The 27,521-nt window shown below is 46.4% G+C and overlaps 1 protein-coding gene and 1 pseudogene across 7 annotated transcripts in view; both read right to left on the bottom strand.

Moving 5' to 3' along the window:
- Positions 1-27,521, bottom strand: part of Ge-1 (Enhancer of mRNA-decapping protein 4 homolog Ge-1) — a 233,969-nt gene that overhangs the window by 163,117 nt on the left and 43,331 nt on the right. For all 7 annotated transcript variants that reach the window (XM_075701139.1, XM_075701157.1, XM_075701106.1 and 4 more), the window contains exons 5-6: positions 6,938-7,137; positions 6,607-6,747 (exon numbers count right to left, since the gene is read on the bottom strand). In XM_075701139.1, coding sequence (XP_075557254.1) covers positions 6,607-6,747; positions 6,938-7,137 — 341 coding nt within the window. The remainder of the gene's footprint in view (positions 1-6,606; positions 6,748-6,937; positions 7,138-27,521) is intronic.
- LOC142572548 (uncharacterized) lies at positions 22,221-25,151 on the bottom strand (annotated as a pseudogene).

The following is a 27,521-nucleotide window of genomic DNA, read 5'->3' as shown; positions in this document are numbered from 1 at the left end:
AAAAAATGCGATAAACACAGGCACTGTGTTGTGGGGATGCGAGTCTCTCACGCGCCCCTGATGTTTTTCCCGCATAGCGCGTCTCCTGCAATCCGGCTTCGCGGCGTGGCCTGGCGCCCGCGACGGTCGGAGTGGTTGAGGCACAGTACGAGAGACGGCGCGAGTGTTGCGCTGCTAACGCCGCCGACAGGCGGGGCTTCTTGGGCGCCGGAAGACAAGGCGCTCTCTCTTGGGTTCGGGACAGCGAGCAGGACGGACGTGCCGTGCCGCGCGTGCGCCGACCCACGCTTCTGTGAGACAGTCTCGCGTGGCCGCCTTGGAACGCGCCACCATTCGTGTGACCGTACGCATGAACGACCAGGCGTTGGGATCCAGCATGGGGCGAACATATTCGCTCGCTATCCGGTCGCGGTCAGTCGGACTTCTAGATTTGTCGCACGCCCATCGGCATAACAACTCGGCTAGCAGGCATTGATCTATGAAAGGTGCAATAAAGGTGCAATAAATGCCCTTGTGACTGTTTGCACTACTGTGTTGTCGTTCCTTTGTCCCAAGAGCACGGAGGAGAACCCCACATCTGGCGCCCAACGTGGGGCCTCTCGGAGCATCGGACGATAGATGTAACAGGTTTGCTTTGTTCGAGACCTTTGTTTGAACCGAAGCGTAGGGCTAGCGTGGATTTTGATCGCTAGCGTTGGCGGCGTGCTTTCTTGAACGAGGCGACAGTGGCTGTAGTGTGTTTGAACATGTCAACATGCTAAGCCTTTTCGCAAGTGTTTTTTTAATGACATTCGTCGATACGAGAGCCACGTGGTTTGCCTCCTGGGAGAGCGAGGATCAGCGCCCGCGGAGCATTGCCAAGCCTGAAGCGAGTGAGTACGGAAGCCTCGTGGGTGGTCCGAATTTCTTATGTAAATAGCGTCTCCTATCTCTTTGACTCTAATAAAGTCGCGGCTCTGGGAGCCGGGTGGCTGCGGGCCACGGGTGCCGCTACGAGCTGACTGGTATTGCGGCCTGGCACCGGGCGCTCCGACACAGTCTGGGACGGTGGGCGCCGTCAACTCGGATGCTGTGTGCACCGAGCAGAGTAAGACCACCTCACAGAGCTGACGTCTCCTCGTAGCTGCCTGTTTTGCGCTCATTTTGGGTGTTGTTTCTGGATGCCGGTTGTTGTCAGGGTAGCGACGCTTTAGGCCTAAGGCTTTACGAAGCTGCCTGTCACACATGGAGGGACACAACCTGGTGGACCGTGGCGTTGAGGTGCTGCAAGTTGCTTCCCTCATTCTATTTAGCCTCGCACGAATTGAAATTACTCGTTCGACTCAAGAAAGCGAGCTTCGTTCACGTGAACTTAGCATCTGAGTAGCTGCCCGATCTTTTGCTAGCTGAGTTGAACATCGTACCACGTGGTGCGATGCGCATGCAGAATTCCTCTCCCTCGCACTACGTTAGTGTTTGCCGAGTGTGTTGAGTGTACGCAGTGTGAACGGAGTCACCCCTGGCTTGCTGTCACCTGCATATCGTCTGCGCTGCTGCTCCGGACTACGATCGAGCCACCCCGGGCGATGGTGATGCTGTGGCCAGTTCGGCGCAGCGACTTCGGCGGCCTCCTGCATCCAGCTCACAACCCTCGGCGGCGGACAAAAGAGCCGGCGGTCACCGACAGCTACGGCGGCTCTTGCCAGCAGTGCGCGTCGGCGCGAGCGATGCTTGCTCGTACCGACTACTGCGTCGTCATCTCCGAAGTCCTGGCCTAGGATCGTGCCGTCGAGTCTGCAAAGCTGCTGCTGTGACCGGCGGACGCCAGCGGTGTACCCAGGGACAGTGTGGGCTCGCATGTTATGGACAGCGTGTGGACATTTCCTCAGAGCGGCCACTGTTGCATGTACTATCTTGTTCGCGAAGCACGGGTTGATGTTAGACCATGTGACATGTTTCACTGGAATATGTAGTGATTTAAGGTTGGGGGATGTGGGGATGCGCGACTCTCACGCGTCCCCTGATGTTTTTCCCACATAGCGCGTCTCTTGTAATCGGGCTTCGCGGCGTGGCCTGGCGCCCGCGGCGGTCGGAGTGGTTGAGGCACAGTACGAGAGACGGCGCGAGTGTTGCGCTGCTAACGCCGCCGACAGGCGGGGCTACTTGGGCGCCGGAAGACAAGGCACTCTCTCGGGTTCGGGACAGCGAGCAGGACGAACGTGCCGCGCGTGCGCCGACCCATGCTTCTACGAGACCGTCTCGGAACGCGCCACCATTCGCGTGACCGTACGCGCGAACGACCAGGCGTTGGGATCCAGCATGGGGCGAACATATTCGCTCGCTATCCGGTCGCGGTGAGTCGGACTTCTAGATTTGTCGCGCGCCCATCGGCATGTTTTGTGGATAGCAACTCAGCTAGCAGGCATTGATCTATGAAAGGTGCAATAAAGGTGTAATAAATGCCCTTGTGACTGTTTGCACTACTGTGTTGTCGTTCCTTTGTCCCAAGAGCACGGAGGAGAACCCCACAGCGTTTAAAATGTAGAATAAAAACGAAGTGGCCATGCAGAGTTCATCCAATTCACTCTGACAATGGGATTATTGCTGTTAAGGAGCTGAGCTCGTCCAAAACAAAAAACCAGGATCGTGTACACGAGCTGAGCTCACCCAAAACACTTAAGGGGTTAAGGTGACTTAGCAATTACAATTAATTTGAACTGAGGTGTGTCCAGTGCAGTGAAACTAAAGAGTTAACTCTCTGGAAAGACGAAGTCTGTTAGAACGATGATTTACCTTAGGGCCAACTCCGATTTCCCCATTCATATGCATGTGAAACACAGGAGTGCACTCAAACAGCCACTGAACTGATCTGAATGAAATTGGTTTTTTTAAAGAAAGTTGCATTCTACCAAATGTGGCAAGCGCTGCTTGAACTTTAACATTATTTTACACATGAGTAACTGTACACTAAAATGCATTCTATCAGAGAATATGCAAGTTTACAGATTACATGCAATTACTACAATGTTTACATGAGATTTGCTTAAGTTCTACTTGCATATTAGTGGTATATTTCAGAGCAGTCCTTAATGTCCTTTTTTTTTTCCTGCTTTGGATAGCAAAATAGGCACAGTACGCACAACAGTGACGCCTCATTTTGTTTTTATTTTGCTTTATCCTTACTTCCTGTTTACCCAATTAGTTGGAAAGTGTTGTACTTGCAAGTAAAACTTGAATACTCTGAAGTATTTGGATGAAAAAAACATTTTCACACCATTTGCTACAAGAGAGCGGAGTCTGTGGAATTGTTAAATAAAAAATTGAGTGTCTACTGTAACAATGCCTTTACATCCAAACATTTCCTCACTGTACATTCTTTGACTTGGATGGAGGTGAACCGTCTCACATCATATGGCTGCAAGTCAAACGTCTGGCCTTGCTGGGATGACAACTAATTTCTGCAGTGCTCCTGTAACAATGCACCTGCACAAGGAGTGTTCAGCCTAGTTGGCAACTCTGAGAACTCGATGTTGTGTTCCATGTCAGGGATGGTGACATGGCAACATGTATTTGTCTGATATTACAGTGCAGTTTTCTTACGACTTGAGCATCCCATTCTAATTTATAAGAGCTTCGATGAAACATGATGCTCCATAAAGTGTAAATTGTTTATTTCTTCCATTGCCTGTCACTTTTTCAGCTCTGGCAGCTTACGCTGTCTACTCGAGCAGACTGCTAACAAGGTTCCTATGGGAACTCTTGCAGCACAGCATTTCTGGCCTTGTTCAGGCATACCGAAATATTTTGTCGTATTCACCGCACTATCAGAATTGCCTCGCCCATATGTGACATGCAGCTGGCATGTGACTGAACCACCTGAGACTTGAAGGTAGCTCAAGGACAGTCACTTTTCAGTCAGTCCTTATTATTGACTGGCACGTTTCAAATGAGAAAAACTGTAATTACCACTGTTGGATGCCAGAAGCAGAATTTCTATCTAAAGCGACAAAGTAGCCATCTCCATGTTTTTTATGGTAAAAACAGTTTTTGATGAAGACGCAACATTGTGTGGTGGGTTGCCATATTGACGCTCCATCTAGAATTTTGACGGTATATCGCGGGATTTAGAAAACACTTTATGGTTGCTTTTCATTGTCTGTGATGGCACAACGGTCTACATCAAATTAGTGTCCATTTTCTTGAAAGCTGGCAGCATGAATATGATTCAATCATTTTCATACTGTTGCGCATGTATCCCACATCATAACCACAACATGCAATGTAATACAGTCGAACCCGGCTATATCGAACTCGCAAAAAAACGCCTATCAGTTCGATATAGAACATAATTCGATATAAGCCTGCTAAATAATTGGACGTCGTAAAAGCACATACCATTTATAAAATCACGTTATTGATTAAACTAGCTTAGTTTCGCACGAAATAGTTCTGCATTTTCTTCTGCTTTGGCAATTTCGCTGCCTGCGACGCACGCACTTTTCCACATTAAGGAGTCGGAGCAGCTGAAGCAGCAACTTTCCGCATTCGCGCAGAAGCACTGGACTATTGCGAGCGCACCAATCATTTCGGAGGATGTGGGACCATCGTTGCTTTCCTCATTGTGCCCACTTTCACTTGTGCTCGGTACGATGTTGGCAATGTAGTCTTCGTTTTCGGGATCTCCCGTGGTCGCGACACATCATTTGCGCTCACAAACTCATCCACCATTGATTTGTCAACAGCTTCTGGAAATTTTGACAGTTCGCTCCAAACTTCGGCAACACTGGCAACGGCTTCGTCGCATTCATCAAAATTTACGGTCATCACCGACCACGCGGAAGTCGGCACGGCTGAAGCAATTTCAGATTAACCACTCGTACGCGGCCGTGCGTACGGGTCGGGCGCCACGGGCACCGGGTCGCGAGTTTGGACGCTTTAGCCCTAATCTCCCCCTTATTCTTCAAGATCGTGCCGAGAGTGCTCCTCGGAATCTTGTACTCTGCGGGGACATCCGACTTCTCACCGCGTTCGACACGATTTATGATTGCGAGCTTCACGACGAAAGGCAAATGCTGCCGCTTCATCACAGCAACACTGTGGGAGAAGGCCTACAAGGCGCACACAAAAACAGCCAGACAACTCGCACTTTCGCCATCTTGCACGACGAGGGCGCAAGAGCATCTGATTGGCTGTCTGAGCAAGCGCTGTGGGCGGGCCAGGATCGTTTTTTGCAGGGGGGGTGCCGACGGCTCGTCTGAGGCAGCGCGGTCGGGCGCGGTCACGGTAGGGAGAGCGGTTGGATGGAGCAGCGCAGCGGGGTTTTCTCCGCAACCGCGAGGGAAAGCCAACTCCCGGGGGCACTTTCCGCCGCTTGACGTTCGATATATCGGGTGTCGCTGCTATTTTTGTTTGATGTAAGCGTAATTTTTGCGATATATACTCATTGTAACTATATCGTGTCCAGAAATTGTTCGATATAGTCGGGTTCGACTGTATATAAGGGGTCCCAGAGGTTAAACCTTCTTGGTTCACATTTCTGGTCTGCAATGATTCGAACACAATGTTACTCCATACCATGTTGAGTGGTGCATGAGTAATTAAAGTCGTGTTTTTCCCACATTGAACACAGCGAGAATAACTAGATGGGTACGTAATACTCAAAATACACATTATGTTTCCGTTTTTATATATCTACTGAAACGTTTCTTTCACAATCAAATTATATATTCACTAAGCAACATGAGCTGGTGTCACTATGTGGCACTAACTATAAAGAGTTGTATGAATATACGACAAAATGCAGCTAAATGTATTACATAGACACTCGCCAACCTTCAAAAATAATGATGACTGGCAGTGATAAATCACCACAGAAAAATGGTTTGAAACTATCAAATGGTCATCCTTGCATTTGCAAATTTAATGCTTGCATGAAACCCAAGTCAATATGTGATGATAAACCCCAATGTGCCACATTAGGCATCTGCACCAGCGTGAAAAAGGCCAATATAATGATGAAGGCTAATACAGAGCTTTCTAAAGCCACAATTCACATTGATACTCACTAAATTGCAACAATACATGCCCAAGATGTTTCTATGGAAGCCGAAAATTACTTCCAGCACCAAAGTTTTGAATATTTGCAAAAATGAAGCACATGAGCACTGAGCAGAATGCTTTCATTGAAGCTCCAGCAGAAGCAGTGAAGCCAAAGGCCATTAAAATATCTGCTGCCGCTGGCATTAGCACCTGGTGTACCCATTGAAATATAACAACTCTGAGCACCTTTCCTTCTCACACAGTATGCAGAACACTTCATTTTGCCACCAGTGAGTGTCGCCAGATTGACACTACATTCGAATAAATAGAAGTAAAACTGAACTGAAAAAAGAAATACAAATAATTCAAATACAAATTTTCTACAGCACAGAATGTGCTCCAATTTTGACAACTTGCTGTTGGAAATGTGCAGCTTAACACGAGATGCATGATTCAGGCTAGAAAATTTGGTTTTAACTCAATTCGACAAAGAGGCAACAACAGGTAACTAAATATTCACTGCTACAAAAGATCAACACTGCTGCAACTCAAGAAGAGTCAGATACATAGCAAAAAATCTCAAATGACCTCTTCGTGGTTCGTTGCCACTAGGAATTTTGAGTTGTCTTCCTCTGCACTGTTGCCACCTCTTGCACCATCATCTGGCACATATGGACACCATACTACACGGCGATATTCACTTGATTCTTCATCAGCTGGCCGCTCAACCTAAGAGAAACAGGAAGATGCTTCTTGTTACATCAACATTGCAAAATACCTTTCACATTTATGCTGCACATGATGAAAAGTTTATGTGACTAACAACTAAATAGCCTGGTTATCCCAGCTCTTTCAGGCCTTTTCCATATAACTCTGCAAGCAACACAACACAAGAGGAAAACAAAAATATTGAAGTCACCTTCATCAAAAGAGTCGACGTGTTCTCGTGAACCTCATATACACACAATGTCCCAAACTCATCCACTATAGCCAGCATCACTGTGGTTGCAAGTCGTGCAAAGGCCATGTCACGAATCTGGCCTCTGAATCCTTTAACAAGGAGGCGCTCGCCTGTTTTCAGGTTCAGAACTCGTACTACACCCGCAGGAGTAGCTGCAGCTGAAAAGTAGGTCACAAACAATAAATTAATGGATTCAACACAAACATAAACCAGCAACAAACACTTTTCAAACTTATTACGTTACTGTTGGCTTAATTACACAAATCTATCACATCTAACATGTGTATAAGCCTGAAGGGAAACAAATATAATCTCGGCTGTTTCGTTAATGAACTTCAGATTTTGAAATATACTGTGAGCATCACTTTCCAGAACCTGGCACCTCCATGTTCGACTACAGTCAAGCCTATTCATGACAGACACAGTTAAGGTGAACACTTGCTTCAACTCCCAAAGCAGTAGGTCCAAAGTGCTTAGGGACTAGAGTTCATAAAATTTACAAAGGCCAGAGGTGAACTGAATGTAATTCTGGGGTTTTATATGTGCCAAAAACCACAATTAGATTATGAGTCACTAGAAATGTAAGAGGTTGAAAAAACCGAAAATTTTGGGAAATTTTTTTTTCAGCCAGGATAAAATTGGAAAAAGGAAAAAGCAAGAACAGAGCTTCCCCGCAGAATTCTGTTGCGATGCAACTCTTTCTACTTGTTTAAAAATTTGACCAAACGGAGTTTGCGAGTTTGCAAAGCACCAGGATCCATTCACGTGGTGGCAAAGGCTTTGCTTCCACCAACCCTTGAGCCTCCTTGCCTGTCGCGTACTGCAGATTCCCCCGTCTTCTGTGGCATGCAAAAGAAACTAGTCCGAGTTTGGAAATGTGCACGCCAAGCTATGCAACAAGCCTGCAGGGGATAGCGTGCAAAAACTTGTGTACGTGCACTCAAACCTCAATGTCCAGAAGGCTTCATCTGCTTCACAGCAAAGCGTTGATGCATCAAGCGGAAATGCATTGGACACAGATTGATACAAATGTTGGTCTTGACACTTTGATGTGAAACCAATGCCTTGACATGAACATGTGCCTAAATTTTGAACACGGAAGCTCTGCTGGGACTTTTGTGATGCAATAATCTAACAATTATATTCTTTTCAGTGTTAGAGAAATGTGTCCGTTTTTTCATAGCGCTGTGCCACAGTAGTCATTTTTTTCAATTTTTCATATTTTTCTGAAAAAGAAACATGAAAGAAACCAGTTTTTCTCACTACCCTCAAAATTTCATGAAATTTTACATCTCTATGAGGCACGTCGTGGTGGAATGCTCAGGATTAATTTTGACCACCTATGGCTCTTTAACGCACACCTAATGCACGGTACAGAGGCATTTTTCCATTTCACCCTAATAGAATAAAGTAACTGCGACTGGGATTGAACCCGCACCCTCAAGCTCAGCAGTGCAAAGCCATAGCCACTGGGAAATGGCAGTGGGTGGTCACAGGTGAAAATTCCAACATCTAGAGGAAGGGAACAACACAGGGGCCTTCTTTGCACTCACCCTCTTCCCAATTTCAGGCTTTCAGCAATGTGGGTTTGGAACACACAGTCAAAATAAAAAGTTTTCTAAAACCTAGTTTTGTAGAAAATTTATAGGTTCCTTAGTTTACTCAAGCGGACTAAAGCAGTAATGTGGGATTATGATGATAATAATTGCGATTATTAGCACATTAAAGAAACTGCCAAAAAACATTGTCCTATGCTCTTACCCTTTCTGGTCCAATTATTCTAGCGGGAATCATTGGACAATTGCACCCAGCAGCAAGTTATCTTTCATGTCCCTTTTGTTCATTATTTTCTACATTTATATTCCAGTCAAAGCTAATTTCCCCTATGCTTTCCTTGGGTTCATTGCCTGTTGGCTTTATATGGCCATGATTAACAAAAATCAAGACCCTCGGTTTCCCTTCTCTCATTCTACAGGCATCCTAACACTCAACAAATATCCGACATGAAGAAAAAGCAACATCAAAACTGAGGATCAGTAACTCTATTACATAACTTGTCCATTTAGTGCTGCATAGCAATATGGTTCTTGATATTTCACAAATGCTGATACACCACATGCAACCCCTTGCATAGGCTAGCAGTATCTTTAGACCTCTGTGCAATTTCTTTGGACCATGCAGCCTAAAGTGGCCTAAGGTGGTGGCTTGCATTGGGTGACACAAAAATGGTCTTCAAATACTAGAAGCTGTACATACTGAAAAAAAAATTCCAGATAAGCAGAGCTTCAAGACTAATGAAATCATGAACAAAAGCCAGCAATATTCTCAACTGATCAATCTTCCATGCCTCAGCAACTTGACTTTACTCCCTGCACACATGCAATGATAGAAAGAATGGGCAAAGAAAGAGCAGGGAGCATGGCCACCCTGTTTCCTAGGCAACATGCACGTAGCGTGCGAAATGTACTGATATCAAGAGAGTCCCCAAAAATCTTAGATACACTGCAAAGTTTTGTGGAACTCATGTTATTCTTTCCTCTCAATCATGGGGCAAACTATCAATGGTTGGGCACTGGTTGCACAGCGCAAATTGCAGAGGTGTGCTCGGCTCCAAGTGAAAAAGGGCAGGAAAACAAAGTAGTTGCCCTTGGTGGAGTTTGGTGGAGGTCACGTGTTGTTACCTTATTTATGGGGGAAATAAGAATGGCTGCTGAGGGCACTGATTGCTTTCTCTGACATGACCTTCGACTGCACAGCACAATGTGTGGAAGAAGCACATGTCATCGAGAGTGACGTTAGCATCCTACAAAAAATTGCGCAACCAGAAAGCACATGCCAAGTTTGTTGATGCTGCTAATAATAAATTGCTGTGGCTGCAGAATTCGGTTTTCTTTTGCCGATATCGCAGTTGCACACAAAGAATTGAAACCTATTGGTAGTGGCTTTCCTGTTATTTTCACAATTGAGACTTCGAGATATCTGGAGCAAAACCTTTTTGAGATAAGGGGTTTTAAAAAGCACATGGAATTGACACGTCGGCAGGAAAATTGCTCAGATTATCCAATAGTTCAAGGCAGCAGTGCTTTAGTTAATAATGTTTTACTATATTTTGTCCACATACTTTAGTGTTATGTTCAGTGTATTTGCATTTATTGAATAACACAACTTTATACACAATATTGTTGGATTTGGGAATTGTGGTCTCGGAATTAGGCGTCACACTGAGAGTCGCGCCTTAGTCTACGCCACCTATGCGCCTCGAAACGGGAAGCTGGCCTATGCCATAGAGTTCCATACAGTAATTACTAAAGGGAACTCTGGGGCTAGTGCTGTGGGAGCTGCAATCAGGGCAGTTCAGCCAGCATGGGAATTAAGGGAAGTACATAGATTTGCCTAAGCTTCGTCCTTCTGGCTTCAAAATGGTTCTACGACTTTGTTATGTTGAAAATGACAAATTTAGACTATCAAATAATTAGGCATTAAACTTGTAAGACGGCAGGATTCGAACACAGGACCTCTAGCACAGAGACCCAGTATAGAAACCATGAGGCCACGGACGCATGCATCAACAAGCACCATAGAACGGCCTCGTAAATTTTTTGCGGGCAAGAAAGCGTGTTGAGACCCGTGCGTGCTTGTGGAGCATTTCACCCTTAGAAAAGTATGGATAGCTTTGAAATTTAAGACAATGAAGACACATAAAGCGTAAATAAACAAAGCCATAGGAACATCTGAATCCACAAGTACGAAGATCAGACAAATTTATGTACTACCCATCATTCCCATGGTGGCTCAACGATCATCACAGTGCCAGAGTTCCCTCTAGTAACGATTGTATGAAACTCTATGGCCTATGCTAATGGGGCGTCACACGGAGGCTAGCGGGCCCACGTCATCGTCCGAACTTTCTGTACACATGTTGCTAACTTGGTGATGAGCTCGAGGTTGGGTAGTTGGAGGAACAGAACAGGGGGTTTATTTAAACCGGTACTGCCAACTTATTGACACTAAAAGTCCAACTCATACTGGCAGCAGCACGGAGGGCAGTACCACGGCCGCTCGATGCAAAGCAAGGTGCGGCCAGCTACGTCGCGCCGCCGACAATAGGCGGGCGCGTCTCGGCCGAGTTTACAGCTGCGACCACTTTTCTTGGTGAGGGCGCCACTGCTCGGGGATGCTTTCGCGACTTCGCGCCGGGGCTAAGCGGGCGTTGGTTCTCGCGTCAGAATGTGTTTGTCTTGTGCTCTATGCACTAATCTCGTGCTTTTTCGCGTGCGCGTGTGTGAGCAAGTTTGCCTGTGCTTGCTGTGCTTTGTTAAGGCTCTTCGGTGTGGGTGTGTGCCGTAGCCAGCCTCGTTCATGTGGCGCGATGCCGCGCAACTGTTGTGTGCCACTCTGCGACACAAATGCCAAAAAGGACCCGACAATGACATATCCCGAGTTCCCCTGCAACTTGGAGCATCGAGAAGCGTGGCAAAAAAATCTCTCTCGCCAAGGAGTGTCGGGAAAAGGAAGCAAGTGGGAACCGAGCGATAGGTCTCTGGTCTGTTCCCTGCATTTTACAGAAAGTGAATATAAAAAGAACATGACACTTAGGCTCCTGCTTCCGAATGCAGTACCGACCGTGTTTTGCAAATATCCACAGTACCTGCAAAAACAGAATGTGCAGCCCAAAAAACGCCATCGGAGAAACTTTACTGATCACACAGTAGTTGAGGCAAGCGATAATTGCGGCAGCTCAGGAGAAAGCCCCACCATCGAAAGTGTCTCAGCGACGAGGTGGAAGCTCTAGTTCCAGAGACTGCCTTAGAATCATGCTCTGAACGTAGTTTTTCTGTTGACCAGGTCTGCCAAACTACATTAGATATTGTGGACGTCCTAGAACAGTCAAAGAAAGCAGTCAAGAGATTGAAAAAAAAATAGACGCTGCCCGTCAAGGAGAAGAGTTGAAAAAATTGCAGTCCGAACGGGACGAAATGACAAACCGCCTCTTAGTTTATGAAAACAACAACAAAATTCAGTCCTTTGTTCAGGTATTACAAAGAGCGGAAAAGGAGACAAAGCTGCTGTTTTTATCAACAACTAAGTGGCCACTTCATGGAAAAAAAAACCTGCCTACAATGAAAGAATCCTGCGGGAATGTGTTTTATGGAAAGTGTGCTCAAATAAAGGGTATGAGCATGTTCGAAGCAGAGGCCGCTTCGTTAAAAGGGGCGCACTCCTTAGATAACCTCTAACATCACTCAATATGCTTTGTTGTCATGAGAAACAATCTACTGATGATTATTTGCATTGGATAAGCGTTTTTATTTCATCTAAGTTAGTTTGCATTTCTTGGGAAACTCGGTACAAGTTCTCCCTACGTAAAGTTTTTACGTTGCGTACGTTCTCACGAGAAGTGAATAAATGTACTGATAGATTGCTTCAAGCAGTACCTCTCGATGGAAGTGCATCACCAGGCCGTGCATCGTACGGGCAACCGTCGCGGATAGCGTTCAGGCGTATTCTAGAACAGATTTCTACCCCTGTGCCAATCTGTTGGCGTTTGTGGCGTAATCAGCACTTCCAATGACGACTTAAAAGCTTTTGTCTGCAATTTCTAAATATAAAACGCATTATTTACGCCTTGACTGGAGTGTAAATCGCGCGTGCCGACGCAGCTGTGAATGCGCTCTCTATCAGCAGCCATCCCCGAGCAGTGGCGCCGAAGCGGGCGCATGGAGAACTAGGCCAGAGACGCCGTTCAGGCGCGACGCAGCGGGCCGCACCTTGTGCTTTTGGATCGAGCGGTCATGGCAGTACACTGTAGCATGCAGCTACATGTCAGAGAACACTGCATCAATCTGGAAGACCACCACACACAGAGGATGTCTCCTGAAAACCCTCCATCTTCCTTATATTGTTCACTAGAAAAACGGGTAATGTCCTAATCACCCAGTCCGGTAGTGTTCATATCGGTACAGCACACCGCCTCCGAACATGAGAAAGCTGACACTAAGCACAAGCACAATGGCTCCAGGCTGATCCTGGAAAGGACACTAGACAGTGTTTCACATATCCAGCGTTTCAGGACACATACCACTAGTGCCCCAAGCGGCCGCGGCATGATACTAGTGCGTTGTAAATGCAACGAGCAGCTTTTTCACGAATAATTAAACCTGCAGGTAGATTATTGAAAAAGGCAGCTGACAGACATGTTCTACAAGACAATCCACAAGAGACAAATCCAATGATCCCAGTGTGGAAAGCTAGAATTTCGTTCCCAGATTGGTTAACGATTCGGCAATGGAAGCCTATGGAAACAACAAAAATTTGTACTCGATTTTCGAGACAAGAAAGGTAACTGTGAAAAAACTATGGCTACTATCATAATAACTGCTACAGTGTATGTGGTCTGGACACTCAGCTTTCGGTTGATGCCTATCTCGACTCTCTACACATGGCGTAGGCAAACGGATGGCAGCGAATGTGGAACATCCACTGCCAAGGTTTGCGAGTGGTGCCACTGGCAAACACTCTCTGGGTTAGTTCTAGTAGTAACAATAAATACCCAGAAAAAGGATGGGAGAATGGCACCGCAGTAACTGAATTGGTAGAGTATCGCCCATGTAATGTGAAGACGTGGGATCATTCCCCAGCTGTGGCAAGTTTTTTCATCCACTTTCATTTCCATTAATTTATCATTTCTTTAATTCAATTAGTTAGTATAAGTAATTTCCCCTGTGTTGTCCTTGCTGTCTTTGTTAGTTAACTTCTTACACTGTTCCCAAAAGCGATTTTTTGAAACACAGTCGTGCAAATTCACGTGGTATATATAAAACTCGAGCGTATCACTCCTGGAGCATTGGAAGCAGTGGCCGAGTGGTTTAATCGCTCCCATCATTCATGCCATGTCATGCTGGCGGTGACTCGATATTGTGCTGCGTGATTTTTTTTAAACGCCACATAGATCTTAGTTTGACAGTCTCCCACCAAATGGCTAGAACACAAAATTCAAGATTTGCTTTTGGTTTTGGTTTCTTCAGGAGTCCTCTTCAAATATTATATTTTCCATTTTTACTTCCCAAAATGTAGCAGTGGGTTGCTCATTTGTTAAGTCATCACTTTTATTATCAGATTTGATTCCTTGGGCAACATAACAAGAAGCATGCACCTGTCTTTGTGTTACACTAAAAAAAGGCAACAAAAAAAAATATTGTGCCTTGCAGCATAGACACAGGTACTCAGGAATTCTGGACGTTGCACCTTCACCATTCTGTGGACCTTCACGGCAATGCACATGCGTAAATAAATGGGCAAAATTTTTGAAAATTTTATTTCAACATACCGGCTGAGTATCAACCAGTTTCAACGAACTGCGCCGTGAGGGTCGTCCCTTCTAACAACATACGCATTTATGGAACTTGTAGTCGGAACATTGATAGTGCGTTAAAGCAGTCTTTTGGTCAGGGATGGGCAGCTACGTCACGACAGGAGCAAATGGTTTTGGCCCTCTCGGCAGAGGGCACATTGACTTGAAGTGCCAAATTTAAACCGTAAGGTGATTTATTACAGCTGGAGTTTGAACGGCAATTGCAGAGCGAGTGTCAGTCTGTTTGCATGCGTATGTTTTTGCGAGGCAGTAAGGAAGGAGTGGGAGTGTATTGGGGATGAGGACTTACGGAGCCCGCCATCTGTCGGAAGCGCCTCACTTCCGTAGTATGAGGGATAACGCGGTACGCTCGTCATGGGTTTGCTGTCGGCACGCAATAACAAACCCCACACGGGTGCCCTCCTGGACATTTCTGTAGATACTCTCGAAACGAAGCAAGTTTTACTGTCAAAATAATAATCTTGGGCAAATAGAAAGCACAGAATTGTTTAGAGACACCACCTCTTTACAGAATGCGTAAAGTGAATGCCCAACGCACGCGGTCGCCGCGATGGAGTCCCCCGAACTGGCTTCTTGCGTGAAAAGTCAGCAGTCACTAAGGGCAAGCTATGTGAAGTATGTTCTTATAGCAAGCTGTCTGTATAACTAAATGGAGCATAAAAGAATGAAGCCTCAATGCAGCGATCACATGGGATCACAGTGACAAACTGCGTGCCTGCATACATGTTTACGCACAATGTGTCACTTTCGCTGCGAGCGCATTTTTGCACCATGTCGTGAGCGTTAGGCCGCAGCATATGGGCATTTGACAGTGCACAAGCAAAAATTGTTGCACGGACACCATCAGAGCTGTTGAAAAATAATTTTGTTATAACTATAGGGACTTCGACGCCTACAGTGAGTTGCAATGTGACGTCGCGACGATTTTTTTTTTTTTCTTATGAAGTCTTAGACAATCACAGTATCATAGTTCAAGTTGCATCGCACTGTATGTTTATCAGTCTTCTCAGCGAGCAATTATCCACTGCTTCGTTTTCAATCAAGTGCATTATTCATTGTTTGGATCTACCCAAGCACAAGCACATGCCATGCCTCTTTTTTTTATCTGTTTTTACTGGTCCCTTTCTATTCCAGTGAACTTGCCACTATCTAACATCAAGTAGTTCAAAGACCAAAGCCTTACAAGGGTTTACTACGGTGATTTTGTGACAATTAATGCTGACATACCTACAGTCACGTGAAATATGAGCTCCAACACAGTGCCTGTGGTGGAACTGGCCCCTGGCATTGACACATGAAGTGCTGGTTAATAAATACCAGTAATCAGAAAGTGTTTAGCTCTTGAATTTAGCTCTTGCTGCTATGCAGTCTTGGGGCCACTTTTTACCACGAGCATCAAGTTTTAGCTAATATTGAAAGCAACTGTACACTCTTTTTTTTCTTTTTTGGGTGAGCTTTCTTTAGCATCAAACCACTGTTCCAAAGCTCTCAGTTAGCTCAAGACGCACCAGCACATATTTCTAATGTCCAGAAGGCTGTCACGGATTCAACAGCAAAGATCGTTATCTAATCAGATTGTGCACATGAAGCCAATACTGGCATATATTCTCTATCACATCTGAACATCCGAGTTCGCGCTGCAATGTACGAGCATTCCAGTCTGAAGATCTGATGCCTTGATCCGTAGATCAAATTCAGAGGAAGCACTACCTTGCGCACAGCCATCGTTCTGCTTTGAGTGTTAATTTCTTTTCCAATGCAAGCTCGTCTTATAATGAGTTAGATTCGCGACTCACTCTTTTGGAACTGCCTTGTTCTTCACATCACTGCAACGTGACAGTATAAACGTGCTACATCTTCATTGAGCGAATACTGGGAAATGGACTAGTACATTTCTTGCATGCGCATTTAACTGCACATATAATGAAATAATTTATTATTCATAACTTACATTTTAATTGATGAGGTTGTAAAAGACAGCACCCTTAGAATTATATGAGGTCTTAAGAATAAAGAAAATTTAAATGCTTATTAGCCAGTTTTCACCTCATAACAAGGAAGGAAATTTCAAAAAATATCCTTATAATAATTAAACGAATATCCGCCTGACAATGTTTCATCCGAGTTCCCCTTTGCAAGCATATACTGACCTGAAGGTAGTCCGTATTGTGGCCCTTTGACTTATGTAAACCGTCGAACAAAGGGTTATTCCGAATGTTTCATATTTCAGGAAGGCATGTTACCCTCCTGCGCTTCAGTCCGGTTCGCAAACACGCACACAAGATGAAAGTGCTGCGTGAAGAGCGTCGTTAGTCGAAACTCGCGAACTACCGTAACTCACCTCACCTATATCGCCGTCATTTTTTCGCTTAGATAAAACGTGCATATTTTAAATCAACGCATCACGAATCCAAAAAGAGCTACCTGCGACGAGCCCAGCTAGCTTTCTTTCATTTCGTACTGTGTCCTAAGAGAGATCAGGTGGGCCTCCGACAAAAGAAAGCGCAACATCACAGCGAAAAAGACGGACAAGTGAAGAGGCAAAGGCAGGGAGGCAAACCATGGACATGCCCATAGGCAGAGAGTTCATTCTTCCGGGGGGGGGGGGGGGGGGGGGGGGGACTGACCAGCTTTCCCAATCCCACATATATTTCTTGCACTTGGACACATTGTGTGACCTTCAAGAATTGATCCCTGAAGTGACGGCATTATATGGGTATATACAAGACATCATAGTAGGAGACAGTTCAATTTCACAGCCTGAGTCCTCTCAGTGGTGTAATCTTTCTTTGTATAATGTCGTATACAGTAAAACCTCGTGGTAACGAAATGGGATATAACAAACTAATGGATATAACGAAGCAATCGTGGTTCTCCTTGCAATTCCAAAAGGTGCCCATGTATTGAAAACCTCGTTTTAACAAAGCTAAAATTTTGCAAAGAGTATAACGAACCTTTTTTTTTTTAGAGTGCAGCTCTTTGGTGCTCCTTTCTGCGTTTCGCGACACCGTCGTGCCTCGCCATTACCAGCTCGGCAGTCTGGGCCAGCGCACTGCTCTAGCTGCGCTCACTTTTGGCGCCATCTCTCATGCACAACGTAATCATCAACAATCAACGTAATCAAGCGGCGGTAATCATGGCGCCGGCTCCGTAGCAGCTTATCTGGATTAAGGGCTTTAATTTCGATGATGTGCTGCTGCTCAAGCCGAAACACATAGCCGCCACCATTCGCCACTACATGTACCCCTTCTCCGCATCCTTTCCTCCGTGGCGGAGACCACAAGAGAGAGCGTGGTGTTCTCCGGTTGCCAAAGCGCTGTCTCAGTATCAGGGGATCACTGTTCGTACTTTCCAAGCCAAAACGCAAAGCCGCCGTCAGTTGACTCGCTAGAAGCATCAGTGGCGTCAGTCAGTCGCTGCCATTTCTTCAACGTGCAACGTTCCTATGCGCCTACACGCTGCCTCCCGCAACCTCCCTACCGATAAGCGAGGCAGCTGCGCAAGCTACGTTCAGTTTGCGGTGGCTGGTGCGAAATGTTCTGCACCGGACGGATTGGCCTAGGCTCACAGATGGTTAATATTATAACATAATCCGTCTGCCTATATAACAGTTTATTCTCAGCCAGTTCTTTCGGAGCCATGAGCGAGACAACCGGTTCATCTGCCACTGTTGCTGAATGAGCTGCCCAAGCAGAGGCCCAGCGCCGTCACCACCAGAACCCAGAGGTGCGCTACGCCGAACCAGGCATTGGTGCAGCACGTCTAGCATATATCCATCTATTTCTCCGACCACAAAGCTACCTTCATGACAATCAAGAACTGGGAGTGGAGTGTTTCTTGAAGTGAAGAATAAAAAGTTGTAACTGCACATACATGTCTTGCTCGAATTATTTGCCTCAGTACATAGAAAAGTCAAAACGGATATAGAACTGCACTCAAATTTCGCATTAGGAATTAACGTAATCGTCGGCAATTTTTTTTTTTTTTTCCACAACGTGCATTTGCTGACCCGTTAGATCAATGACTTATAGCGTGCAATGTTCGCGTCTCCCGTACGTGTCTCCCGTACGTGTCTCCCCTTTCCCGTGGAACAGGTGGACCCACCTGCTCTTTCCCTGCGTGCGTGGGGCAGCGCCAACTGCAGTTTTATTGTTACTTGTCGCTGCCTCCGTGCGCATCAACAATATCAGTGTTTCTATTGGTTCATTGGTACGAGTTCCTGCCGCCAGAAAGGAGACAGACGATGGCAAACGGAAGCGCAAAACGATATGAAATGAGCGGAAGGTGGCTATGCTGAAAGCCATGGAGTCTGGCGTGAAGAAAAAAAAAAGGCACAGCATTGAGCACGCTGTCGTCGATTTTGAGCAGCAAAGAAGCTGTCACCAGTGCTGTCACACGCGGTGTAAAAGGCGACAGAAAGAAGCTGCGAGCCCCTGCTTTCGAAGCTGTAGAGAAGGCGGTCTTCAAGTGGTTTTTGGATGCAAAATCAAGCGGCACTCCTGTGAGTGAGGCACTGCTGCAGCGCCAAGCGAGGGACTTCGCGTGCATCATGGGGCACGACGATTTTGTGGCGAGCGTCGCCGAGGTGCGCCACGACATCGTCGGCAGGGCTGTCAGCGGGGAAGCGCAGTCTGTCGACGGCGAAGTTGCAGTGGTGTGGGTAGAGACAAACGTTGGACAGCTGTTAGAAAAATACAGTGCCAAGGATTTGTTCAACACGGATGAGACAGCCCTGTTCTACCAGATGCTGCCGCAAAAAACCTTGGCCCTCAAAGGTGAACGCTGCCAGGGTGGTAAGCAGAGCAAGGTCCGCGTAACTGTGTTGCTTTGTGCCAACATGGATGGCTCGGAAAAGGTGCAGGCCCTCGTGGTCGGCAAAAGTGCATCACCACGATGCTTCAAAGGCAAACGAAAGCTCCAAGTGAGGTATGTGTCCAACCATAAGGCTTGGATGAAGAGAGAAATTTTCGCACAATGGCTGCGGTAGTGGGACAAGCAGCTGGGCAAGCTGAACTGGAAGATATGCCTCGTACTGGACAACTGCACAGCCCACTACACTGCAGCTGTGCTCAAAAACATCGAGCTATGCTTCTTGCCACCAAACTTCACTGCATTTGTGCAACCCCACGTGCAAGGAGTTATCATGAACTTTAAGTCGGGCTACCACAAGCGTGTGGTCGACCGGATTCCGCACAATATGAGCATGAAGCGCGAGTCCACGATCGACTTGTATATGGTGATCGAGATGCTATAGGCTGCTTCGATGGCTGTACCAGCAAGCATGATCACCAATTGCTTCTGGCATGCCTCATTTGGAGTCACCAGCGGCAGTTACAGCGAAGATCTCGGTGCTGCCGCCAATGAGGGTGCCGCAGGCGACCAAGCCTTAGCGTTGTGGGATGCTCTCCTTGACGCCAGCATTGTGCCCGATTGCGAAACCTGCACGTGCATCAGTGCCGATGCTGATGCGGTGACGACGGAAGAGTTAACAGAGGCAGAAGTTGTGCGCGCAGTGACGGGGGTGCCTAATGACGTCAGTGATGAATGTGTCGACAACAGCCCGGCGCCTAATATTGGCGAACCCGATGTACCAACGCCCGCACAAGCGTTGGATGCAGCAGACCTGCTGCGTCGCTTCTTTGGCACTCACGATGACGGTGAGGACGGACTCGAAATAGCAGCTGCAGCTGAAATAGCCATAATTCGCGTGAAGAAGACACGTCAAAAATTTATCAAGGCCTTTTTTCAGCGAAGTGAGCCGCCAGCTGGTGTGCTGTTGATCGATCAGTGATGAGCCGTTTGGCGTGAATAAAATACCAATTCCTTGCTCTTTATTTTCTGTGCGACGGCCGTTTTCTTTCTCGCGGGGCGGGCTGCTGCGAGATTTGGTGTACATCCTGTCTTCCTTGCCAATTGTAGATAGAAATGGATAGTGGCTATAACTAACTAATGGTTACAACGAAGCCATTACAACCTCCCCCCCCCCCCTTCAACTACATACATTATAATGAGGTTTTACTGTACTTGGCTATCAGTAATATTGCTTCGCCTTTCTGCCGAAACTTATTCTTTCATTATTAAGATTTAATTAGGTAATTGCAATTATTTATACAACTCGAGAAGTACTGTCCTAATTTTCAAACTGTCAATGAGGCATTTGTAGGCACCCACAAAAACTGCGGTTTCCCGCGACATACCAATTGCATACAATTTTTTCTGACTGGCAAACAAACCTCCCGAAATATGAAAAATACCATGCGAGCGTGCTTCCACCGGATGGATGGATGTTATGAGCGTCCCCTTTGGAACGGGGCAGTGAATTCCGCCACCAAGTCTTGCTATTATTACACTGCCTAATGTCTTACCTAGGTTAAAAAAAAAGAAGAAGAAAAAACACTATGAAACCCCACAACCAAATTTTCTGATTCCCTATTGTGAACTGCTTTTGTACGTCTCCGTTTTTTTGTAGTTTCCCTATTTTTCTTCCACCAATCTATCAATCTCCTCTTACTAATCTCTATTGCGGACATGCTTACTTTTCAAGAAGGCCAGTGGCCCCTAAATCGACCGCTGGGCAGACGTCGTCACATTCTAATAAAACATGCTCCATTGTTTCCCTAGCTTTACCACAGCAAGCATACGCTTCTTCCTTCTTATATCGCACTTTATAGGTGCGTGTTCTAAGGCATCCCAATTTCGCTTCAAAAAGTAATGAGCTTCCCTTTGAGTTTTCATAAACAGTTTCTTTCCTGATTTCGTTTTTCCTCTTAAGTAGTTTTTCCATTGCCACCACCCGTGAGATTATTTCAGCCTCTCTGACTTTTCACTTGACGTTCTTTGTTGCTGTGTTGCCACACGCATCATACCATACTAATATGTTACTGTATTTCCCCCCCTGCACGATGGCTTCTCGAAGGCCTGTAAGGTACATGTAAATAAATAATTAAATAAAGCAGCGCCATCAAATAATCTGATTGAAAGCAACTGCATTGCCTATCGCAAACCCGAAGAGACAGTGCATCACCTTGATAATGGTACGGAAGAAGCTACAACAGCAGGTTTCGCAGTGTCGCAGCTATTCCTTCCTCTCATTTCTACGTCACACTTATTATCCGCCTCTCAAGGCCGACTGATCACATTGATAACGCAGCCGAAGCACCGCTCTAACCACACGTGAAATGTGAAAAGGAATGTAATAGGTATAGAATGTTTCAAAATGTCGGCTTTGCTCGCACCGCATTGAAAGAAGATTTCCTGAAGCTATGTTTTGCACCAGAAACTTGCTTCGGATCAAAGCCAAATTAAAGCGACCATTTTATTTTTCATGGAAGTATATAGATGCTGCAAAAGCAGGTTTGTGTCAAAAAAATAATAGCGAAATCAACAGACCGAGAAGCAACTTGTAGAGAAAAGGCAAAACCGATGCATTTAAGAAAGTAAATATAGCACTTCTAAGGAGCCTTATTATCTATGAATTCGTAAGCTCTGTTGAACACCAGCTGCTGCCTAAAGGACGTGTTTGAATAGGTCTCCTTTTGCAGCTACGCAGTACTGAATCCGCTTTATCACATCTTCAGTGGCTTTCTTGATGACCGACGCCGGAATTCTACAGTAGACATCCGTTATCCTAGTCTTGAACTAATCTGACGTCCATCTCGATCATGTAAACACGATCTTTCACGTAACCCCAAAGAAATAAATCGAGTGGAGAGAGAGATCAGGTGACCTAGCCGGCCAATTTACAAGCCCGTGCATCCAGTCAGTTTCGTGCTCGGCTGCTGCTGTGTTGTGTGCTGGTGCCCAATGTTGCTGATACCACAGAAGTGGAACACATGGCAGAGAGACTTGGCTAAGAAACTCATCCACCACTCTTTCAAAAATTTCGCTGCCCAGTCAGTGTGTGATGAAAGGAGATGGGATCGATTATAGCACCGGCGTAAATTCCAAACCACACATTGAGCGGCTACTGGTACTGTTGCCGATTGCGCTTTACCAGGGTTCGTACACAATATTTGGCTGAAAATTCAAGGACATTTCAAGGATTTCAAGGATGCAAAAAGGCAGAATTCAAGGAGTGTTAGCGCAATTTTATTTCCTCACATGGCTTAGGAAAGGAGCCCTATTTTCGCATTAATTTCTCTTTCAAGAGCTGTTATCTCCGCTTCTTTTTCTTTGGCTGTTCGACGGAAACTGTTGGCCTTGACAAGACAAGTCAGGTCATTTTTTGCTTCGGCGTCTTCCGAAAAGCGATCCGCTGACTCCTGCAAGCACTTAGAGTTTTTTGGAGCTTTGTCTTCTTCTCTTGCATGCTCTGCAGCTCTAGCTCGAGTTCTTTTCTCTTCAAGGTTACCTGCTGTGCTACAGCTTGCTTCTTCTGTTCGTCCATGTATAACGCATACCTATGCCTGGCTTGGCGCACTGATAACTTCAGTTCTTTCGACAGCGGAACGTTGAGCAGCCCACCGTGGGTTTTCACGGCCTCGCAGATGACTCGTTGTGAGATATATGAGAGCTCTGCCATATTTTCGACCGCGATCTGCTTGTTTACACTGAAACCTCTTTCTACTGACGCCTGCCCATGGCTAAGCAAGAGAAGGACCTTCAGTACTTCCCATAACATCGAGAACGCCGGGTCATGCTTCAAAAGACGCACGAAGAGAACGTCAAGGCGTTCCTGGTCTTTTTCATAGTTTTGCAGTTCATGCCGTTTTTCTTGGCAGAACTGAATGTACTGTGCACACACAATATCGCTCTTGTGCTCAGAAAGAAGCTTGCTGTCAATTAAACAGTTAAGAACAACTTTCAGCTTCCCAAGGCACATTTCTGTCTTTGACATCTCTCTGGGGTCGAAACATGACAACCCTCGAACCAGAGGGTACCTAATAGGACTTCTCTCCATGATTTTCAGGATCATGTTCACAATGAACTTCCGACACTCACCCCTAAATTCAAAAACACACTTGGTACTCGCTTTTCCGCTCTTTAAGATCTTCTCAGCCACTCGTCCAACGTCCACCTTCTCAAGTGATGTGTAATTGGCAGTATCATGAACATCAATTCGCAGCAGTTTCGTGATGCTCGTGGCTTCTGTCAACACCGAGCGCTTCATGAACCTTGCAAGGAGGCTCCTCAAGACAGTTTCAAGCTCTTTCGCTAAAAAAATGTCTTTGGAGAATCACTCTGAAAAACAGTCAAGAAAGGCTGCACAACCATTGCAACGTTTAGGGAAAAGTTCAGTTTCGCAAGTGCAAGCTGGTCCTTTAGAAAATCACTGACGTTCTCATACGCTCTACATTTCGGCAAGGGTAGCCTGTGGTCGCTCACTGCTTCGGTGTAGTGCCTCAAATGCTCCCACATAGCCAGGGCTCTCTCCAGTACTGGCACATTCTCGACCCAACGGTGGGGTACGAAAGGAAGTGGAAACAGCTTGCTCCTTGTTTCTTCAACAAAATCTTCACGGCGGGCCGGTGCATCATGGAAGAGTGAGAATAAGCTCGACAGAAAGGTGTCAACTGGCCAGCTCGTCGCATGCATTCCTGCTTTGTAAGCATTATGCACTGTGTGCAAGCCACATGAGCCAATATCCAAGCACTGAACTTGAAAGTCATTCTTCATGTGCTGCTGCAACTTGTTGAAAAGACTCCAGTTGACATTCGGGCCGTCCATCGAGAGCTGCACAATCCTGCTCAGGGGAAAGGACGCGAGTGTTTCCGTCAACTTCTGCATAAGGTCGTCCGCTGTGCTGTGACCCATGAATGTCGAAGTCAGGTATCTGGTTGTCACCTCACAGTTGTTCCACAATCTGACGTGAACATCAAGTTGCTTTCTTTGCAGGTATTCATTCAAGGTTTCGTCAAAAAGCACAACAAATTTTTCAGACTTCTCCATCATTTGTTGTACCTGCGAAGTGAAAAATGGGCGCAGACCGTGGCCGCGCGACGTACGCGCATTTTTTCTCAGAGCAAGTGAAGCTTCTCGCGACCTCGCTATCCGGAAACATCTTTTGGAATAGCTGGGAAATGGATCCACTGGAGCTGTAGGAGTAGTGTGACGACACAACTTTCATCGTCCACAAAATCTCGGCTTCGATCACGGAATCATGCTTTCTGCAGTCTTCGTCAAGTGTCGCAGCCCGAGAGGAAGTTGCCGTGGTTTCACGCTTACAAGGAGCCGCGGACGTCAGATTTCCCGCTTGCACGAAACTTGCGACGGATGAGCAGCCCTCACCTGCTGTTTTGGATCGGTGCTTCGCGCCTTTCTGGTGGCTCTTCAACGCAGATTCCCCCATCGTTGCAATGTCGACCGTCTTCTGACATATTGCGCACTTTGCTCGATAAGGATCGCTTGGTTCCGGTCTCACCCAGTGACGATAGTCCGCATGTTGCAGCCACGCAGGCTGAAACTTACACTTCCCGCCTGGCATCTTGTCAAAGCAAACACACAACGCAAACGCGAACTTGACTGAAATGGCGCGCACGAGGCCGAGAGACGGTCCAACTATAGTGCCTAAAAGAGTACTCACTAGTGCACCGAGCGCGGGTGTCGCGGTAGCACCGAGAGTGATGCCTGCAGCCGCCGGCCGCCTGGTGCGCTGCACTACGAGACTGTGCCGGACCATGCTGAGGCATGGGCGGACTTCAGGCGAGACACGACGCGAGCCTCCCCATTTGCCCGGCGATCTGCCTCTGTTATGTTCTTGTCTCAATCCGCCATACATTCGGGGTCTGCAGACGCGCTGGGTAATGAGAGGAGCCGTTTCTTTCCACGTCTTTGTCAGGGAAATCGCAGTTTCGCGACCTGTTTTAAAGTTTCTTTAGACAGACGAGCGCATACATAGACGCAAAACACCCACTCACAAGAAGAAAAGACTGCGACGAAAGAGGCAGCAAGGCGCGAACTGAACTACGCATTGCAATCAACGCATCGCAAACGAGCGCGAGTTGAACTCCCCACGGTTTAGCATGGTGCCGACAGGCATCGCCATCTGGTGGCCCGCGGCGGCAGGCATAACTGCCCGTGCCAACGTCGCGCGTTGCAGACGCTCGGTGGACGGTACACTAGAGTTTATAATAGGCACTATAACCGATCGCGCGATATGCCTCGCATTGGATTGGATTCGATTTCCGATGCATATTAGTTGCCAGACGACGTAGGGGCTGCGGGATTTAAAACTGAAACTTCTTGATGTTGCCCTTTAGTCAACACAGCTTGTTTTCATGGGCATTCGTAAGCGAAAGGGCCTTTAAAATTAGCGTGACTTGCGGAGGTACGTCGTTAATTTTCTCTATCGGAACAAATCCCACGGGATTTTCAAGGATTACAAGGAGCTCACGGGTATTCAAGTAGTTTCAAGGGCCCTTGAACTTATACTGTCAATATCAAGGATATTCAAGGGCTTCAAGGGGCTGTGCGAACCCTGCTTTACCCAGTGTAGATCGGAGTCCCTCCGATAGTGTGCATTATGCAAATTTACCTAGGGTTTCTACAAAAATTGGCTTCATCTGTGTACATGATGTTGCTCAAAAAGGCCGGTGACTCATCGGCTTTCGTCAGGACCCAATTCAAGAAATCAGGACCCAATTCAAGAAATCTAGACGATTCTGCAGGTCCCTATTTTCCAAGCATTGGCGCTGGTTAGGTGGTACAAGTGAAAGGCCTTCATTTAGAATCCTCTAAACTGATGACTTGAATATTGGTACCTGGGTGGCCACGTCTCGCACACTAGCATGAGGGTTTGAGGCCATAAATGCTAGAACATTCGTGCGTAGGCTAGGACTCACAAGATGGAATCCTCCGCCGCTGTTTCTAGAAGCTGCCGGTTTCTCTCAGGGTTTCATAATTTCTGATGACAGTCGATGCGTTCGGTCTACTGCCAAACTTCCATGACTGATATATATTTGCAGCCTTCCTTTTGTTGCCATTTGCAGCATCCAAGGCAAGGATCATGCTTACATTTTTCTCATTAGAAAAAGACATGGCAACTGGGACGAAACAAAACATACTTTTAAACCTTTGCATTGACATTGTCAATTTCCTTGGGTGGTGACAGGTTTCGTGGCAAAAAAAAAAATATAAACACATCCGTGCACTTTATCTACGCTAAGACAGCAGCTATAACAGGTTGTTTCCAACTAACGCCGAACGCGACGTGTTACTTTGACCAGGGCGCAGCAGATAAGGCACTAGCTCGATCAACATTTTTTGTCTTTATTTCCTTCGTTCTGGCTAACTCAGAGGGAGCCTGTTACAGGTCGCGATTTTTGGCGCACGTCTCAGCCGTAGCTGCACATAGGCAGCCATGAACCCTGCTTTAGCGGTGCCTCTGGAGTTGGTCTTTTGTGGCCTTGTGCACTGAATAATGCTTAAACCAAGTTCTCAAGATATTTTTCTCCGAGAGTGGTCTTGCCGTCAAGTGGCTAATAGCTCACAGAGCACTGCGCGGAGTGTGGAAATGGCAGAGAAGGTGCTCTATACTGTGTTGTCACCCACCCAAAATTGCATGCCGCACTGCTGGCCATTCCTTAGAAATTTTATATGCAAAGCCCAGCTTTTTGCGACACAGTAACATTGTTTTGCAATTGAAGAGTCCTGGTGAGAGAGAGGGTGGTTATGGAGATGAAGACATGCTATTTTCTGCAGCAATTAGGGAATGAATGAATGAATGAATTCATTTATTTATTTATTTATTGAGGAAAAGGAGATGCAAACATCGGTGGAAGCATGTCTCAGCACATTGGGAAAGGAGCTGGGGACAAAAAAGAGGAAAAGCTAGAGACCGGGTGGCAGGAAAAGTTGCAGTTTAGGGTTGAGAGGATTATGCGAGAGTTGGTGAAATTGCTTGAATTCTAGTGTAGATGTGTGATGTGGCAAGTAAATGATTGGAGTCCCTGCCCAGCACGCATCCTTCACAGTGGAAGAGGTGCCCGCCATTCTCAGTAATAACCTTTTCCTGAATACCAATATTGGCAATTATTCATCGGCCATACCTCATCGCATATTCCTTATTGGCAGGTTCTGTGGATTACAACTGCGCAGTCACTACAACTTAAGACCATACAGCGACTCTTGTGGTTACAGTGGTCATACTCCTGACGTTCCTTCGCACCTTGTTAAGGTGCTTGTTCCTTGAAGACATAGCTTAATGTACGCGACCGCAAACATAGGAACGCA

This window comes from Dermacentor variabilis, chromosome 1, assembly GCF_050947875.1.
Source record: "Dermacentor variabilis isolate Ectoservices chromosome 1, ASM5094787v1, whole genome shotgun sequence".
NCBI lineage: Eukaryota > Metazoa > Arthropoda > Arachnida > Ixodida > Ixodidae > Dermacentor > Dermacentor variabilis.
The sequence above is the reverse complement of the archived record's forward strand: the minus strand, read 5'-3'. Positions and strand labels throughout refer to the sequence as shown.